Source organism: Mustela putorius, unplaced genomic scaffold (assembly GCF_011764305.1).
Source record: "Mustela putorius furo isolate JIRA1106 unplaced genomic scaffold, ASM1176430v1.1 tig00000151_pilon_pilon_pilon, whole genome shotgun sequence".
Classification (NCBI taxonomy): Eukaryota; Metazoa; Chordata; class Mammalia; order Carnivora; family Mustelidae; genus Mustela; species Mustela putorius.
This window is the reverse complement of record NW_025421296.1, coordinates 1,461,953-1,482,439: the sequence shown is the minus strand read 5'-3', so window position 1 is coordinate 1,482,439 and position 20,487 is coordinate 1,461,953. Positions and strand designations below refer to the sequence as shown.

The window sequence follows — 20,487 nt, the reverse complement described above, 5'->3', positions numbered from 1 at the left end:
TCCTTACTTCCTGGATATCGTCTCTTTATGGGAGGAAAAAGCAACTTTTGGCATAGTCCAACCTCTGGAACTTGCTGAATGGTTTATATTAGTTCTTCAGATGGTTGAATATTTTTTATTTTTTGATTTTTCATTCATTCTGTAATCACACAGTAGGTGCCTGTTATGGGCCAGGCACTCACTGAGCTGAACTCTAGGGAATTCTGAAATAACAAAAATTCCTCGCTCTTAAATGCTCTCAGTCTAATGAGAGATATGGTGATATATGATAACAGAATTCTGTTAACCAGGTATTCCTTACCAGTCATTCACTCATTTTTAAATTGGATTTTTTAAAATCAAAGCAATGCAATCAACACTGTTAAAAAGTAAGACCATGGGGTGTCTGGGTGGCTCAGTGGGTTAAGCCTCTGCCTCTGGCTCAGGTCATGATCTCAGGGTCCTGGAATCGAGACCCACATCGGGCTCTCTGCTGCTCAGCAGGGAGCCTGTTCCCCCCCTCTCTCTGCCTGCGGCTCTGCCTACTTGTGATCACTCTCTCTCTCTCTCTCTGTCAAATAAATAAATAAAATCTTTAAATAAAAAAAAAGACCGTAAGGTTTATAACAAAACTTAAAGAGAAACTGAGGACTTATAAAAAACCACTTTCAGTTTCTACAGCTATTCCTACACATACTAACCTCTACATTACTAAATAATAGCTGTTATTTATTGATTTTTAAATCTTAAATAATTATCTACTGAATTCCTACTATGGAACATGATGATATAATTCTTGTAAGTACCACTCCAAACCCTAATAAACTTCCCTTCCCCAATGCTGTCAATAGAGTTAAATTAAAATTGTTGATATGGTTAGTATTTATTGACTATGTAATTAAGCCCACTTAAATGTTATTCAAAGTTAAATCACATAATACACTATGACTGTTTTTTATTTTCCCTGGAGTTAAATATTGGTTGATTATTTGCTTATTTTTGTATGTATTTATCACCAATTCAGCCTGCTACAACCTGGGCTGGTAGACTACTTAAGACTTCACTTCAGATTTCCTTCATATTCATTCTGGGAATTTCTTTTGACTTTCTCCTGCTTCCTAGATCCTATGTCTTCCCTTTGCCTAGTTTTCTATCCTGGTTAGATGAAACTCATTCTTTAAGAGGTGACTGAGAAAGGGACATAATTTTTTTTGAGAGCTTGCATGTTCAAAGATATTTTATACCTCATAACTGATTGAAAATTAATGGAGTATATAATTCTAGGTTTAGAATATTTCTATCTCAAAATTTTGGAGGCATTTTTCTACTGTGTTCCAGATAAAAAAGTCTGATGATTCTGATTCCATTTTGATTCTTTGTATTATTATCTTTTTTTTTTTCTCAGTCAAATTCCTTGGGAACTCTTTACTCCTAGTGTCCTAAAAACTTTTAAGGATGGACCTGGTTATGGATCATTTTCCATCCACTGTGCTGGCATTTGGGAGACTTGTTTCAATCTGGCAATTCATGTCCTTTGGTTTTGGAAACTTTTCCAATATTAGTTTAAGATTAACCTTATGGAGCTGTAATTTACATAAAACAATATGCACCCATTAAAATACTAACTCCTATACATTCATATAACAGTCACTATAACCAAGACAAAATATTTTCATTATTCTGTAAGATTCACTCCTGGCCCATTCCAGTCAACCTTTTCTATTCCTGTTCAGCAACTATTGATACAATTAGTACTGTGTACATTTGTTTTTACTTTTCAAGAGTTTCATATAAGTGAAGTCATACAGTATGTACTCTTTTTTGTCTACCTTATTTCACTCTGTATAATGTTTTCTAATTTGTCCATGCTGTTGTATCCATCAATAGCAATTCATTCATTCTTATTGTTGGGTGATGTTCTATGGTACAAAATATAGCTTTTCTTATCTATTTCCCATCTGAGGGCAACTTGGTTGTTTCTAAAATTACAAATAAAATTATAAAGAATTGCATACAGATATTTGTGTGAACATAGGTTTCTATTTCACTCAGATAAACAACTAAAAATGGGTTTGCTGAGTCATATTTATTTACATTAATAAAAAGTATATATTTAACTTTATAAGAAACTGTCAAACAATTTTCCAAAGAAGTGTGCCTTTTAGATTTTCCTCAGCAATTAATGAGAAACCCAGTTGCTCCAGATCCAATCAAAAATTGGTATTAATGGGGTCAGAGGAGATAGTCCAAGATGGTGGAGGAATAGGAGACCTTAGTTTCATCTGATCCCAGGAATTCAGCTGAATAGCTATAAATCATCCAGCACACCTGTGAATGCAACTAGAGATCTAAGAAAAAGAATAGCTGCAACTTTGCAAATAGAAAAACAACCATTTTCTGCAATAATGACAAGACAGAGAACTCACCTCAAGAAAAGAGAACAAGGGATGTCTGGGTGGCTCAGTTGGTTAAGCAGCTGCCTTTGGCTCAGGTCATGATCCCAGCATCCTGGGATCGAGTCCCACATCAGGCTCTTTGCTCGGCAGGGAGCCTGCTTCTCCCTCTGCCTCTGCCTGCCATTCTGTCTGCCTGTGCTCGCTCTCTCTCCCTCTTTCTCTCTGATAAATAAATAAAATCTTTAAAAAAAAAAAAAAGAGAGAGAGAACAAGAGGCAGGACTGACTGCCAGGGACCTAATTAGTATGGATAGGAACAAGATGTTAGAAGAACTAAAATCTAATCAAGTCAAAATAAAAAAAGGCTATTAAAGAGATGCAATAAAACTGGGGGCTCTAAACACTAGGATAAATGAGGTAGAAGAGAGAATTAGTGATATAGAAGACAAAAGGATGGAGAATAAAGACACTGAGAAAAAGAGAGATAAAGAACTATTGGATCACAAGGGGAGAATTTCAAGATAAGTGATACCATAAAGTGAAACAATTTTAGAATAATAGAGATCCCAGAAAAAGAGGGAAGGGGGAAGGGAGAGGTGCAGAAGGTATATTGGAGAAAATCATAGCAGAGAACTTCCCTAATCTGGGGAAGGAAGCAAGCATTAAAGTCCAGAACACACAGAAAACCCCCTCAAAATCAATAAAAATAGGTCAACACCTCGACATATGATAGTGAAACTTGCAAATCTCAGCGACAAAGAGGAAATCCTGAAAGCAGCTCGGGACAAGAGGTTCATAACCTATAAGGATAGAAACATTAGTCTTATTTAGTCAGGTACTAAATGAGAAAAATATGCAGCCAAGAATATTTTATCCAACAAGGATGTCATTCAAAAACAGAAGAAGCTTCCAGGACAAACAGAAACTAAAAGAATTTGTGATCACTAAAACGGTCCTTCAAGAAATGTTAAGCGGGATCCTTTAAGTGAAGAGAGAGCCCAAAAGTAACATAGACCAGAAAGGAACAGAGGCAATATACAGAAACAGTGACTTGACATGTAATACGATGTAACTAAATTCACATCTTTGAGTAGTTACTCTGAATGTTAATGGGTTAATTGGGTTAAATGCCCTATTCAAAAGACATAGGATATGAGATTGAATAAGAAAGCAAGACCCATCGATATGTTGTATGCAAGAGACTCATTTTAGACACAAAGACACCTTCAGATTGAAATTAAGAAGGTGGGAAACCATTTATTATGCTAATGGACATCAAAAGAAAGCATTGGTGGCCAATCCCTTTTATCAAACTAATTAGGTTTTAAACCAAAAGATGAGGAAGGACACTATATCATAATTAAAGCATCTATCCAGCAAGGAGATCTAACAATTGTAAATAGTTATGACCCTAACATGGGAGCAGCCAGTTATATAAGCCAATTAGTAACAAAACTAAAGAAATACATTGATAACAATACAATAGTAGTAGGGGATTGTAACACCTCCTTCACTGCACTGAACAGATCATCTAAGCAGAATGGAAAGGAAACAAGGGCCCTGAATGACACATTGGATCAGATGGACTTCACAGATATATTCAGATATATTCCATTCTAAAGCAGAAGAATACACATTCTTCTCAAGTCCACTTGGAACATTCTCTAGACTATATCACATATTAGGTCTCCAATCAAATCTCAACCAGTGCCAAAAGATTGAGATCATTCCCTGCATATTTTTAGACCACAGTGCTTTGAAACTGGAACTCAATCACAAGAGGAATTTGGAAAGAACTCAAATACATGGAGGCTAAAGAGCATCATACTAAAGAATGAATGGGTCAACCAGGAAATTGAAGAAGAATTTATTTATTTATTTATTTATTTTAAAGAATTTTATTTATTTATTTGACAGATCACAAGTAGGCAGAGAGGCAGGCAGAGAGAGAGGAGGAAGCAGGCTCCCCGCTGAGCAAAGAGCCCGATGCGGGGCTCGATCCCAGGACCCTGAGATCATGACCTGAGCTGAAGGCAGCAGCTAAACCCACTGAGCCACCCAGGCGCCCCTTGAAGAAGAATTTAAAGAGTTCGTGGAAACAAATGAAAATGAAAACACGACTGTTCAAAACCTTTGGAATGCAGAAAGGCAGTCCAAAGATGGAATAATATAACAATACAAGCCTTTCTCAAGAAACAAGTAAGATCTCAAATACACAATCTAACCTTACACTTAAAGGAGCTAGAGAAAGAACAGCAAATAAGGCCTAAACCAAGCAGGAGGAGAAAATTAATAAAGATCAGAGCAGATATCAATGAAATGGAAACTAAAACAATAGTAAAACAGATCAAGGAAACTAAGAGCTGGTTCTTTGAAAGAATTAATAAGATTAATAAACCCCTAACCAGACTTATCAAAAAGAAAAGAGAAAGGACCCAAATAAATAAAATCATGAATGAAAGAGGACAGATCATGACCAGCACCAAAGAAATACAAGCAGTTATAAGAACATATTATGAGCAACTATATGCTAAAAAATGAGGCAATCTGAAAGAAATGGATGCTTTCCTAAGGACCTATAAACTCAAAACCAAATGAAAAAGAAATAGAAAACCTGAACAGACCCATAACCAGCAAGGAAATTAAAGCAGTAATCAAAAATCTCCCAACAAACAAGAGACCAGGCTTTCCCAGGGGGAATTCTACCAAACATTTAAAAAAGAATAAATATTCTTCTGAAACATTTCAAAAAATAGAAATGGAAGGAGAACTTCCAAACTCTATAAAGCCAACATTGCCTTGATCCCAAAACAAAAGACCTCACAAAAAATGAGAATTACAGACCAATATCCCTGATAATCATGGATGCCAAAATTCTTACCAAAATCCTAGTCAAGGGGTTCCAGCAATCCATTAAGAGGAGTATTCATCATGACCAAGTGGGATTTAATTCCTGGGCTGCAAGGGTGGTTTAGCCTCCACAAATTAATCAATGTGATACACTATATTAATAAAAGAAAGGATGAGAGCCATATGATCTCTCAATAGATGCACAAAGAGCTTTTGACCAAGTACAGTATCCTATTTTGATCAAAACTCTTCAGAGTGTAGGGATAGAGAGTATGTGCCTTCAGTATTATAAAAGCCATATGTCAAAAGACCACAGCAAATGTCATTCTCAATGGGGAAAAATTGAGAGCTTTTCCGCTAAGGTCAGGAACATGGCAGGGATGTCCGCTGCCACCACTGTTGTTCAACATAGTACTAGAAGTCCTAGCCTCAGCAATCAGACAACAAAAAGAAATAAGTCCATCTAAATTGGCAAAGTCAAATTTCCACTCTTTGCAGATGACATATTCTCCATGAAAAACCCAAAAGACTCCACTCCAAAATGTTAGAACTCATACAGGAATGTATGTAGCAATGCCACATGGCAGGATATAAAATCAATGCTCAGAAATCAGTTGTATTTCATACATTAACAATAAGACAGGAGAGAGAGAAATTAATGAGTCAATCCCATTAACAATTGTACTAAAACTCACAAGATACCTAGGAAAAAAAACTAATTAAAGAGGAAAAGTATTTGTACTTGAAAAACTACAGAACACTCATGAAAGAAATGGGAGACTAACACAAAGAAATGGAAAGATGTTCAATGCTCATGGATTAGAAGAACAAATATCTTTAAAATGTCCATGCTACTTAGAACAGTCTATACTTTCAATGCAATCCCTATCAAAATACCATCAACTTTTTTTTCCACAGAGCTGGGACAAAGAATCCTAAAATTTGTATGGAACCAGAAAAGACCCCAGATAGCCACAGAAATGTTGAGAAAGAAAACCAAAGCTGGTGGCATCACAGTCCTGGACTTCAAGCTCTGTTACAAAGCTGTAATCATCAAGATGGTATAGTACTGGCAGAATAACAGACACGTAGATCAATGGAATAGAATAGAGAGCCCAGAAATAGACCCTGAACTCTATGCTCAACTAATTTTGGACAAGGCAGGAAAGAATATCTAATGGAAAATGTGCCTTCAACAAATGGTGTTGAGAAAATTGGACAGCCACATGTAGAAGAATGAAGCTGGACAATTTTATTACATCATACCAAAAAATAGACTCAAAATGGATGAAAGACCTAAATGTAAGATGGAATGAAGAAGAGAACACATGCAGCAGCCCCTGTGATTTTGGCTGCAGCAACTTCTTGCTAGACACATCTCAAAGGCAAGAGAAGCAAAGACAAAAGGTGAACTATTGGGACTTCATCAAAATAAAAAGCTTCTGCACAGCAAAGGAAACAGTCAACATAACCAAAGACAATGGACAGAATGCAGTGAGATATCAGATAAAGGGCTAGTATCCAAAATCAATAAAGAACTTATCAAACTCAACACCCAAAGAATAAGTAATCCAATAAAGAAATGCGCAGAAGACATTAACTGACATATCTCCAAAGAAGATATACAAATGGCCAAGAGACACATGAAAAATAATGCTCAGCGTCACTTGGCATCAAGGAAATACAAATCCAAACCACATTGAGATACCACTTCATACCAGTCACAATGGCTACAATTAACCACCCAGGAAACGAAGATGTTGGTGAGGATGCAGAGAAAGGGGAACACTCCTACACTGTTAGTGGGAATGGAAGCTGGTGTAGCTACTCAGAAAAAGAGTATGGAGTTTCCTCAAGAAGTTAAAAATAGAGCTACCTTATGACCCAGCAATTGCACTACTAGGTATTTAACTCAAAGATTCAAATGTAGTGATCCAAAGGGATACCTGCATCCCAATGTTTATAGCAGCAATGTTCACAATAGCCAAACTATGGAAAGAGTCCAGATGTCCATCAACAGATGAATAAAGAATATGTGATACATATATACAATGGAATACTACTTAGCCATCAAAAATTGAAATCTTGACATTTGCAATGATGTGGATGGAACTGGAGGGTATTACACTAAACAGAATAAGTCAATCAGAGAAACAATTATCATATGATTTCCTCATATGTGGAATTTAAGAAACAAAACAGGATCATAGGGCAAGAGAGAAAAAATAAAAGATGAAATCAGAGAGGGAAATAAACTATAAGAGACTCAATCATTGGAAACAAACTGAGAGTTTCTGGAAGGGGGGGTGAGGGAATGGGGTAACTGGATGGTTGACATTAAGGAGGGCATGTGATGTAATGATCACTGGGTATTATATAAGACTGATGAGGGGCGCCTGGGTGGCTCAGTGGGTTAAGCCTCTACCTTCGGCTCAGGTCATGATCCCAGGGGCCTGGGATCGAGTCCCGCATAGGGCTCTCTGCTCAGCAGGGAGCCTGCTTCTCCTCATCTCTCTCTCTGTCTCTCTGCCTATTTGTGATCTCTCTCTCTGTCAAATAAATAAATAAAATCTTAAAAAAAAAAAAAAGACTGATGAATCACCGACCTCTACCTCTGAAACTAATAATACATTATATGTTAATTAATTGAATTTAAAAAATGAAAAAACCCACAAAAATTGGTATTAATGGATAAGGAAGATGTGGTATATATTTATATACAATAGAATATGACTCAATTCAATAAAAAAGAATAAAATCTTGCCATTTGCAAAACATGGATGGAGCTAGAGTGTATTATGCTAAGCAAAGTAAGAGACAAATACCGTATGCTTTCACTCATGTGGAATTTAAGAAACAAAGTAGACAAACATATGGGAAGGGGGAAAAAAGGAGAGAAGGAAACACTCCCCCCCCCTTTTTTTAGTTTCAGAGGTAGAATTTAGTGGTTAATCAATTGCATATAATAGCCAGTACTCATTACATAAAGTGCCCTCCTTAATGCCCATCACCCTGTAAGAGACTCTTAATGATAGAGTACAAACTGAGGGTTGATGTAATGAGTTGGGTAGGTGATGGGCTAGAAGAGTGATCTGTATTAAAAAGGACACTTTTGTGATGAACACTGGGTGTTTAAAGTGATGAATCACTGAATCTGCTTCTGAAACCAATATTGCACTGCATGTTAATTAAAATTTAAATAAAAACTAAAAAAAATGAGATTTCAGTGTCTTTAATTTTAGCCATTGTAGTTGAATCACACTTTGGTTGAAATTTACTTTTTCCTGATGAATGATGATCTCAGCATCTTTTCTTGTATTAATTTACCATTAGTATATGTTCCTTTATAAACTTTGTTATAATCTTTAGCCCATTTTAAAATGTATTGCTCATCTTCTTATCATAGAATTTCAAAAGTTCTTTATATATTCTGGATAACAATTGCTCATGACATGTATGATAGCTAATATTTTCTCTCCATCTGTGGTTTACCATTTCATTAATGTCTTTCAAAGAATGGAAGTTTTTTTAAAAAAATAGATTTTGATGAAGTCCAGTTTAAGGTTTTTTATGGGTCTTGCTTTTTGTATTCTTTGTGTTTGAGTTCTTTAAAGAACTTTGTCTAATCTATGTGTTTTTTTTTTTATCTAACGGTTTTATATCTTAGCAGTTAAATTTATTTATTTTTTTTTTTTAAAGATTTTATTTATTTATTTGACAGAGAGAAATCACAAGCAGGCAGAGAGGCAGGCAGAGAGAGAGGAGGAAGCAGGCTCCCTGCTGAGCAGAGAGCCCGATGCGGGCCTCGATCCCAGGACCCTGAGATCATGACCTGAGCCGAAGGCAGTGGCCTAACCCACTGAGTCACCCAGGCGCCCAGCAGTTAAATTTAGATATGATCTACTTTGAGTGAATTTTGTATACAATATAAAGGGTGAAGGTTCACTTTTTCTATTTTGATATCCAGTGGTTCCACCAGCATTTATTGAAAAGTTAATCCTTCTCATTGAATTATCTTGGAACCTGTGTAAGAAAATCAGTTGAACACATGTGATTTCTATATAAATCTTGATCTGTGTCCATCCTATGTCACTAATGCACTGTCTTGATTATTGTAGCAATAAAGTAGTGAAATCAGGTAGAAAGAGTTCTTCAACATCATTCTTTCTACCAATATTATTTCAATATTTTAGGTCCTTTGCATTATCATATAAATTTTAGAATCAGATTGTCAATTTCTTTTCTTTTTAGCTTTTTTTTTTTTTTAGATTTTTATTTATTATTTATTTGACAGGCAGAGATCACAAGTAGGCAGAGAGAGACAGACAGAGGTGGAAGTAGGCTCCCTGCTGACCAGAAAGCCTGATGCGGGGCTCGATCCCAGGACTCTGGGATCATGACCTGAGCTGAAGGCAGAGGCTTTAACCCACTGAGCCACCCAGGAGCCCCTCAGCTTGTCAATTTCTTTAAAAAATTTTGCGGGGATTATGATTGGGATTATGTTGAATGTATAGATTAATTTAAAAATAATTAGCATCTTAAGAATATAGTCTTCCAATCCATGAAAAATGGTATTTCTCTCCATTTACTTAGTTCTTCATTAATTTATTCCAACAGTATTTTTTAGTTTTTTTTTTTTTTAATTTTTTATTTATTTGTCAGAGAGAGAGTGAGTGAGAGCGAGCACAGGCAGACAGAGTGGAAGGAAGAGTCAGAGGGAGAAGCAGGCTCCCTGCGGAGCAAGGAGCCCGATGTGGGACTCCATCCCAGGACGCTGGGATCATGACCTGAGCCGAAGGCAGCTGCTTAACCAACTGAGCCACCCAGGCGTTCCTTTTTTAGTTTTTATATTGCACATATTTTAAGTTTATCATTATGTATTTCATGTTTTTTGACATGAATGGTCGATGGCATTTTTAAAACAATCATTTTCCAGTTGTTTAATGCTAGTGTGTGAAAAATGATTTTTGCATGTTGACCTTGTTTCCTGTGGCATTGCTAAGTTTATTCTATAAGATCTAATAGCTTTTGTAGACTTTTTATGATTCCTTATTTGTCAAATCATGTAGTTTGCAGGTAAAGATATTTTTTTTTCCTTTCCAAACTTACTGTTTTTTCAGTAAAAAAACAGTATTGCATGGCCAGGACTTCTGCTATAAAGTAGAGCAAACATCCTTGCTTTATTCTCAGTCTCAAGGAGGAAAGCATTTATTCTTTCATAGTTAGGTATGATGCTATTTATAGATTTTACATGAATGCCAATTATCATGTTAAGTTCCCTTCAATTTATTCTTTGCTGAGAATTTTTAAAAAGACCAAAATGGGTGTTGAATTTTTAAAAATGTATTTGTTCCTCTGTTGAGATTATCATATTTCTCCTTTATTTTGTTTGGTGAATTACATTGATTCTTTTTAAGATTTTATTTGTCAGAGAGAGAGAGAGAGAGCATGAGCAAAGAAAAAGGCAGAGGAAGAGGGAGAAGCAGGCTCCCTGTTGAGCAAAGAGCCTGATGTGCACCTCAGTCTTGGAACCCTGGGATCATGATCTGAGCAGAAGGCCGGCACTTAACTGACTGAGCCATCCAGGCATCCCAAATTATATTGATTTTTGTCAAACCAATATCAAACCAATCTTTCATTCTTGGGATAAATCTCACTTGATCATTATGGATTATCTTTTTATATATTGGTGGGTTTTATTTGTTAATATTTTGGCAAGGACTTGTGTTTCTGTGTTCATGAAAGATATTGTTTTCATTTATTTCATTCATTGTATTTTCTTTCCTTGTAAAGTTGGGAATAGGAGGATAACGTCAGCCTGATAATATGAGTTGAGAAGTATTTCCTGCTTATCTGTTTTCTAAAGGAGTTTGTGGAGGATTGGTATAATTTGGTTCTTAAGTGTATGATAGAGTGTATCAACAAAGCCATCTGAGTTTGGAGTTTTCTTTGTGGAAATGTTTAGAAGTATTTATTTAAAAGATGCAGAGCTAAAAAAAAAAAAAAGATGCAGAGCTATATAGAATTTCTGTTTCTTCTAATTTGTGTATTTCAGGGAATTTACATTTTACCTAAGCTGTCAACTTTATTGGCATAAAGTTCATTACACCATTCCTTTATTATCTTTTTAACCATAGCAATGCATTTTTCATTTCTGATATTGGTAGTGTCTTCTCTCTTTGTTTTCTTATCAACTCACCTGGAATTGATTACTTTTTATTTTTAAAGAGTCAGCTTTTGGTTTGATTGATTTTTCTGTAGTGAGTCTATAATTCTATATTGATTTCAGCTGTTACCATTATTATTTCCTTCTTTTGAACTGAATTGGTATTTACTTTTCTTGCTTCTTGAAGTCGTTAAGTTAGATAATTTTCCCTCTTTTGTAACATTCAAAGCTATAAATTTCCCTCTAAGCAGTATGCTACTGCATCCCACAGATTTTCAATTTTTTTTCATTTTCACTCAGTTGAAATATTTTCTAATTTTCCTTGTGATATTTTTCTTTGTCCCACATTTAAAAATGCGTTTTCAGGGGTGCCTGGGTAGCTCAGTTGGTTGTGTCTAACTCTTGTTTCAGCTCAGATCATGATCTTAGGGTCCTGAGATTGAGCCCCGTGTTGAGCTCTGTGCTCAGTGCAGTGTTTGCTTGTCCCTCTCCCTTTGTTCCTTACCCTGCTTTCTTTCTCTCTCTCTCTCTAATAAATAAATAAAATCTTTTAAAAATAAAGGTGCGTTTTAAAATCTTGAAGTACTTGGAGATTTTAAGCTCTTTCCTTTATTCCTAATTTAATTCCATTGTGATTAAATAACGTACTCTCTAAAATTTCAGTTCCTTAAACTTTTTGAAGCTTGCTTTATGGCTTAGCATAATGGACTATTTTGGTGAATATTACAACTTCTGTTCTTAGGTAGAGTGATCTGAGAGAGTCAATTAGATTAATTCAGCTGACTGTGTTTTACCTATCTTTTATATCCTTACTGATTTACCAGCTACTTAGAGAGAATGTTGAAATCTCTGTTTTAATTATGTATTTATCTGTTTCTCTTCTGCCAAATTTTGCTTTCTGCATTTTAAAGCTCTTTTATTAGCTACACATCTTTTGAGGAGTGTTACGTTTTCTTAATGATTTGGCACTTTTTAATCATAAAATTTCCTGATCTCTCTCTGTAATATTTCTTATCCTGAAATCTGTTCTATCTTATATTAATATAGTTACTTCAGCTAATTTTATTATTTGTGTATATATTTCCCTGTAATTTTACTTTTAACCTGTATATATATTTATCTTTAAAGTGTTTTCTTGCAGAGAGCACATGATTGGATTTTCAAAATCCAGTCTTACCATCTCTACCTTTTAATTGGAATGTTTAGTTATTTATATTTAATATAATTACCAATATTACTGAGTTCAAAGTATCATCTTGCTATTTGTCTTATCTGCTCAGTTTTCCTTTTTTTCTTGCTCCCCCCTATTTTTGCCTCTCATTTTCTATTACTGACTTACTAGTTGCAAACATCTTTGTTATTTTAATGGTTGCTTTAGTGTTTAGAACAATCATCCTTAAATAAGCACAGTCTTTCTTCAAATAATGACATCATTTCATATGTAACCTTAGTACACTGCCATTTCCTCCCTCCCTGTCATTTTAGCTATTGTTATTTTACTTTTACATGTCATTAACCCATGATCTGTGGTTATTATTTTTCTTTTAAAAAATTAACAATCTTTTTAAAGATTTTATTTATTTATTTGAGAGAGAGTGAGAACACGCATGTGCATATGAACGGGCAAGTGACAAGAGGGGTAGGGGTTGGAGACAGACTCCATGCTGAGTGCAGATCCCAACATGGGGTTTGAGCCCAGGACCCTGAGATCACTACCTGAGCTGAAACCAAGAGTCAGACAGTTAAATGAGTAAGCCACATAGGCACCCCATTTCTCCACAATATTGTCAACACTTGTTATTATCCGTTTTTTAAAAATTATAGCTATCTTATCAGGTATGGTGTATAATTGTGATTTTGATTTACATTTCCCTAATGAACTAATGATGCCCAGTATCTTCTCATGTGCAGATTATCCACTTCTATATCTTCTTTGTAGAATATCTATTCAAATTCTCTGCCCATTTATAAATTGGTTTGTCTTTTTATTATTGAGTTATGAGAGTTTTTGAAATATATTTTGGACACAAGTCTGTTATCAGTTATAGTTCTTGCAAATATTTTCCCCCAGTCTGTTGGGTGGCTTTTTTCACTTTCTTTGTGGTATTCTTTGAAGTACAAAAGTTTTTAATTTTGTTGAAGTCTAATTTATCTTTTTTGTTATGCATTTAATGTTGTATTTAAGAAGGTTTTGTCTGATACCAAGTCATAAAGATTTATCCCAATGTTTTCCTCAGAGTTTTGTAGTTTTAACTCATATTTAAATCTTTGACCAATTTTAAATATATTTTTATGTTATAGAAGGAATCCAACTTGATTCTTTTATATGCAGCTATCCAAATATCTCAGCATTATTTGTTGAAAAAACTATTCTCTGCCCATTGGGCTGTGTCTTGGGTGTCCTTGTCAAAAATCAGTTGACATAAATGTGAAGGTTCATTTCTTTTATTTTTTTGAAGGTTTATTTCTGGATTCCCAGTCTCATACTTATGACAATGCCACACTGCCTTAGTTACTACAGATCTGTAGTAAGTTTTGAAATAGGAAAGTGTGAATCCTTCAACTTGGTTTTTTTGTTTGTTTGGTTTTGTTTTCCCAAAAAAGTTTTGACTATTCTGTGTACTTTGAAGCCACTATTCCTTCAAAGCTATTTTCTGCTTCCTCCTTCATTTGGGCTGTTACAATAGGATACCATAGACTGGATGGCTTAAGCAAAAAGCATTGATTTCTCACAATTCTGGAGGCTGGGGAGTCCAAGATCAAAGTGGTGGCAGATACTGTGATCCTGTGAGAGCATTCTCCCTGGTTTGTATATGCCTGTATTCTCTTTATATCCTCACATGGCTAAGAGAGAAAGTTGTAGTCCCTTCTCTTCTTAACAAGACTCTAATCCTATTCATGAGGTCTCCAGCCTCAAGACCTAATTATTTCCCAAAGGCCTTACCTTCAAATACCATCACCTGGGGGATAGGTGTCAATTTATGAATTTTAAAGGGACGCAAACATTTAGTCCCCAGCATGCCCCTATTCCTCCAAGGACTCCTTGTACATACATGTTTGAATGCTTGTTATATTCCACAAGCCATTGAGGCTCTGTTCATTTTTTAGTGTTTTTATTTTCTGTACCTTTAAGCTTCAGTAATTCTAATGCTATAGATTTAAGTTCACTGATAATTTCTTCTGTAATATTCAATCTACTTTTTAAATTTAAATTTTAGTTAGTGAACATACAGTGCAATATTGATTTCTGAAGTAGAATTCAGTGATTCGGCACTTACATACAATACCCAGTGCTCATCATAACAATTGCCTTCTCTAATGTCTAATCTACTTTGAATGCCATCCAATTAATTTTTCATTATAGATCCATTTTTCAGTTTCAAAAGCTACTTTTTTCTTTGCATCTTTCATTTCTCTTCTGTTTGTGTTCATGCTTTAAATTCTAGACCATATTTATAACAGCTTTTTAAAAGTTCTGTCTTCTAATTCCATCCTCCATGTCATTTTCAGATGTTTTTTCTTGAGTGATTTTTCTGCCGTTATGATTTACATTTTCATGGCACTTGTTTGCTGTTGCCCTCCCTGCAGTTGTGGTCTGGAAAGTGCCTTCAGGCAGAAAGCTGGGATAATTAGAGAGCTCACCTTGTTTGTTTTCTTTCTCTTAGGGTCCACAGTCCTGCGCACTTCTAGTCTAGTGACTGAAAAAGTTGTTTCACATATTTTATCTGGCTTTCTGGTGTGTGTGCGTGTGTGTGTGTGTGTGTGTGTGTGTGTGAGAGAGAGAGAGAGAGAGAGAGAGAGATGATTCTTGTTTTGGTTTATACATCATAGCCCATTATATTATTTTTAAATATAATTTTATTTCTTTCCCCCCCTATTTTCTGATTCTTGTATTCTTATTTGTCATATGTTGGATCTCCTGAATTAATTTTTTAAATTTCTTTTTTACTTGCTTATTTTCCATTTTTTCTCTTTTGTTCTTTCTTGGAGACATACAGTTTTGTCATTTAAGCTTTGTATTGAATATTTAATTTCTTCTTATTTTAAATTCTGCTGTGATTTTCCAACCACAATCTCTCTCTGGTTGAACTTCTTCACAAATTAAACCTGTCCCTGGGAACTTTAATTTTAAGGTAGTCTGTCCAGGTAATCTTTTTAATTTTTTCTTCCTTCATCTCATTTTATTTCAAGTCTAGCATTTTTGTCCTGTTGTATATTGAAATTTCAGGTATGAAGAAGTATTTCATGAAAAACCTCAAGTTCTTCAAGCCATAACATGGAAAGAAATTTCTAAGAGGTTCATGTGGCTTTGGTTAGAAGAAAAAAGTGCAAAGCCCTGTTAAAGTACTCCATTTCTGAAATATGAAAACAAAACGAAACGAAACAAAACCCAACCATGATACTTGACCAGGTATAATCTCACTATTGCCAAATCCAGTAGATTTCTGTCAACGTATTATCTGCCCTCATGTCAGCCACTCAACAGCGTCAAATGCAAGGAGCCATTCCCTCTTTCTTGAAGCTTCTTTTTCTTGTTTTCTTCTACATCATTAACTTCTCCTAGTGCCTTTTCATCTAAATGATCTCTAAATATTGGAATCTATTCTCTATTCCTACTGTCTTTCACCCAGAGTCATAGCTTTAAATATCCTGTTAGTACTGTTGACTCTCAAACTTTCCTATCTTCTCCCTTGAATTCCAAATGTCTACTTGGTCTGTCAATTTCAGTGTCCAGTAGACATTTCAATACAAGGAAGTCTTTTATTCCATCCCTTGTACTTCCCAATTTGTAAAGGCTACCATGTCTCCCCAGATCCTCATGCAAAAAAACAATGATTCATCCTTGATTCTTCTCTTTCCTTTATTCTTGTGCATCCTACTCAACAAGTTCCATAGGGTCAATAAAAAAAATATATACCTCTAATCCATCCACTTCTTTTCATCTCCAAGCAACCATCTTTTCTTAACCTTTGCAGTAGTCTCCCAACAGATGTCTTTGCTGTTATTCTTTTTTTTTTTTTTAAAGATTTTATTTATTTATTTGTCAGAGAGAGAGCGAGCGAGAGCGAGCACAGTCAGACAGAGTGGAAGGCAGAGTCAGAGGGAGAAGCAGTCTCCCTGCGGAGCAAGGAGCCCGATGTGGGACTCGATCCCAGGACGCTGGGATCATGACTTGAGCCGAAGGCAGCTGCTTAGCCAACTGAGCCACCCAGGCGTCCCACTGTTATTCTTGCAATACATTCTTTTTTTTTTTTAATTTTTATTTTAAAAAATATTTTATTTATTTATTTGAACTAGAGAATGAGCAAGTGAAAGAGAGCATGAGCAGGGGAAGAAGCAGACTCCCCACTGAGCAGGGAGCCCAGTGCAAGGCTCCAGGGACTCCATCCTAGGATCCCAGGATCATGACCTGAGCCAACGGCAGTTGCACCATCCAGGCGCCCCCTTGCAACCTATTCATCACATAACTGATAATCTTCTAAAAATATAATCCTTTTAGTGACTTTCTATTACATTTAGAATAAAATTCACGACTATGGCTTAAAAGATCTTTATGATCTGACCCCTATCATAATCTCACGTTTAACTGTTGCCTCTTCACTCATTCAACAATTATTTATTGAGTACTTACACTGTGTTAGAGACTGAGCTAGGCACAGAGATGCTTATCACAGTAAACTGGCCTCTTTTTTGTTCCTCGGATACTCAGAATTTTTAAATATTCTGTTCCCTATGCTTGGTATGTTCTTTTCTTAGCTCTTTGCACAGTTTATTCTTTATCACTCTTCAGGTCTCAGCATAAGTGTCATTTCCTCAGAGGAATTTTTTTCATAAACTGATTTAAAATATCTACTGACCCCCTTTGCATTATGTCATCCTATTTAATTTCTTCATAGCCCTTTTCATGATCTTCTCTGCTTATTTATTTTCTGACTGTTCCCTCCCGTTTCATTTTAATGTAAGCTCCTTGAGGGTAGAGATGCTGTCTGTCTTGATCATGGTATCCTTGGCGCCTAGAATGTTTTCGGAAAACATAGAGCACTGCCTGGCACATATAATATTATAAATATTTTTAATAGGTTAACTTGATGGGGATGGGTTCAGGGAGAACTACACAGAGGAGGTAACATTGACTTCAGTCTTAAAATATAAGGATTTGTTTATTTAGACTTTTATCATTGGGCTGAATAATCAATAGTAATGAAAGTATTTATTTTGGTTACACATTTTTCCTGATTATGCATTAGTAACATAGCTTAAGAATCACTGTAGTTGAAATAGATTGGTCTTAATGTCATTCAGAAAAACTTCCTTTGGAATCATTTGGAGCCTAGCATTTTTGTCCTGTTACTGGACTTTCATTTTCTGTTCAGAGTTAAAAGCATAACAGAGGAACTCCTGAGTGGCTCAGTTGATTAAGCATCCAAACCTTGATTTTGGCTCAGGTCACAATCTCAGGCTCCATGCTCAGCGCTACATCTTCTTGAGCTTCTCTCTCTCCCACTTCAGCTACCCCTTCTCCCTCTCAGTGTGCTCGTGCTCTCTCTCTCTCAATAAATAAATAAAATCTTTTTTAAAAACATAATAGCATAAGGCTTTAAGGATAATGACAATAACTGAAATGAATCTTGGTAGTAATTATAATTAACAACTAATCAGATCGTTTAAAATACATTTACCACTCATTACCAAGCATTGCATGTAAAAACCTGGCTTACAAAAACATTTGGGAAAAATACTTAAACTGTACTTAAAATTGATGACAATTTGGGAGACTAGAATTCTCCACTTTTCTCTCCCCAGGAAAAGTGAGTTTCTATAACTGGCTGCTCTGTTTCTATTTTCCATGTGATAAATAAGGAATGTTACACACAGCACAAATCTTCTCTACTTAATAAAAACTTAGACTCCAGGCTCTGTCACTTTGATTAGGATCATATGCATGTGTAGTGTATTTCATATAAGGCTGTTGATCTACCACAAAATCATATTCATACAAATACTTTAAATTCATCGAAAAATTAAATAATTTTGATGAATACAAAATGCCCAGTTGGAGGGGGATCTAGAAGAGCAGTCTAAAACTTAAAATATTTTTGAATGTAGACTTTATCCCATGAACTTCTTACATCCTTCTTAATTGTTGTAAGATGCAACAATTAACTGAGTCATGCTTCCTTATTGGAAGCATTCCTTATTTTTATTTTATTTTATCTTATTTATCTATTTATATTTATTTATTCCTTATTTTTATTTTGAATATCCATCCTGATTATTCAGTGACATTTTAGGTATTTTGGGGAATTTAGTTGTAGTATAATATGTGTAATATTTTCATAATTATCTACTGCTTATAGTAGTTATGGGACTAGCCCCGTAATAGGTCTGAATTTGGAAACAAGTCAGGAGAAACTTATTTAAGGTCATTGGATAGATGTCTGGAAGTAGTTTTGAAAACAAGAGCTCTGTTTATGGGGGGAGAAAGCCCTTCATTGCCCCTATGGCTTCAGGTAAAGAAATTATACCCAGCCCACCCTATTGCCATACCAGAAACTGAGGTCATGGCAGTGGCTCAGCTTACAGATGACTGTTTCCAGGAAGCCTTTTCTAGCCCCAGGCTGAGTTGGTGCTACCACGAAACTTATGAAAACAGAATCACAATGTTGTTCTGTTACTTGCTGACTGTGGATTTTTTGAGCCCCAGGACTTTATCCTTCTTTCCTCTGAACTACATAGAATACTACAGTGTCTGACAGACATGTAGGTGCTCAGTACATATTTGAATGAATAAATAATTGAATGAATATGGTATGATAAGATATAACATATCATAAATACAGCTGGCACAAATTAGAATAAGTTCAAGATCCAGATACTTGCTCAAGGAGCAGCAGCCAGGAGAGAGTTCAGATCTAATCATAGTTACTAGAAATTCAGTCATTGGGAGATCAGAGTTAAGTGGTAAGAAATCTGATCTCCAGAGGGAAACATTTGATGGAAAAATAATGCAGAGAGGAAAAGCACATATTTCCTTCTCAGAGAAACCTCTTTCTGTTGGTGAGGAGTGGAGGCATAGGGGTATGGAAGAGAAAAACCCGTAAGAGGACAGAATTGTGCAAATACAGTAAGAAGCTGAGATTCATATCCTAGTTTTAGAGTTAATCTAGAATAGTTTTTTTTTAAGATTTTATTTATTTACTTTGAGAGAGAGACAGTGAGAGAGAGCATGAACGAGGAGAAGGTCAGAGAGAGAAGCAGACTCCCCATGGAGCTGGGAGTCCTATGCGGGACTCGATCCCGGGACTCCAGGATCATGACCTGAGCCGAAGGCAGTCGTCCAACCAACTGAGCCACCCAGGCGTCCCTAGAATAGTTTTTAAAGTAATAAATTTTATAGATATTTAGAAAAATAATTACTTTTAATTCACAATTTCATGTAAATACTTTAAAATTATTTTTTCTTTACACTACCTTCACATGCAGAAGTTGGTTGTCAACTGCTATGAGCTGATTAAGATTCTCCAGTATTTCTAAGTCTCTTATGTCATCAATATTATTATTGCTGATATTCAATATAGAGAGGGATTTCTGTAAGAAAAATAAATTAGCATTAATAACTAGTCTAATTAAATGCTGTATATAGTAACCAGAAATCTTAATTTGTGAAAAATGTATCAGTTCAGGCTATTATGCTTTTTAGGCAAGAAAATTAAAAGCCATGGAGATTTTGTTTTTCTGCCATATTTTTTCCAGACATAACTTTAAGGACTTTAGTAAATGTGATATGACTTACTATTTTTGTCTAAAATTCCTTCATAAGACTGATTTTCCTCTTCTAGAATATAAAAGAAATTTATAGAGAAAAGAAGCCAGGAATCAAGAAGCAAAGAAAAAAAAAAGTGCCCCAACAAACAAATGATAACAGAGTGTAGAAAAACGGTTATTTCAGTTTAAGCAAATTATCTTTTTGTGTTAAATATCACTAAGATTTGTACTTACATAGGAAGAAATAGTTTTTGTTTATTTTTCTAAGTAGGAAAAATGACTTAGAGATTATCTGGTTTAATTTTTATCTTTATCTCTCGATATAGTTTTC

General features: G+C 35.3%; 1 protein-coding gene across 5 annotated transcripts in view; it reads right to left on the bottom strand.

The window, feature by feature from the left end:
• PPP1R42 (protein phosphatase 1 regulatory subunit 42) overlaps positions 1-20,487 on the bottom strand; it is a 62,568-nt gene that overhangs the window by 27,243 nt on the left and 14,838 nt on the right. For 4 of the 5 annotated variants that reach the window (XM_045075721.1, XM_045075722.1, XM_045075717.1 and 1 more), the window contains one exon: positions 19,863-19,979. The exons of the other annotated variant lie outside the window; for it this stretch is intronic. In XM_045075721.1, coding sequence (XP_044931656.1) covers positions 19,863-19,979 — 117 coding nt within the window. The remainder of the gene's footprint in view (positions 1-19,862; positions 19,980-20,487) is intronic. 5 annotated transcript variants of the gene reach the window in all.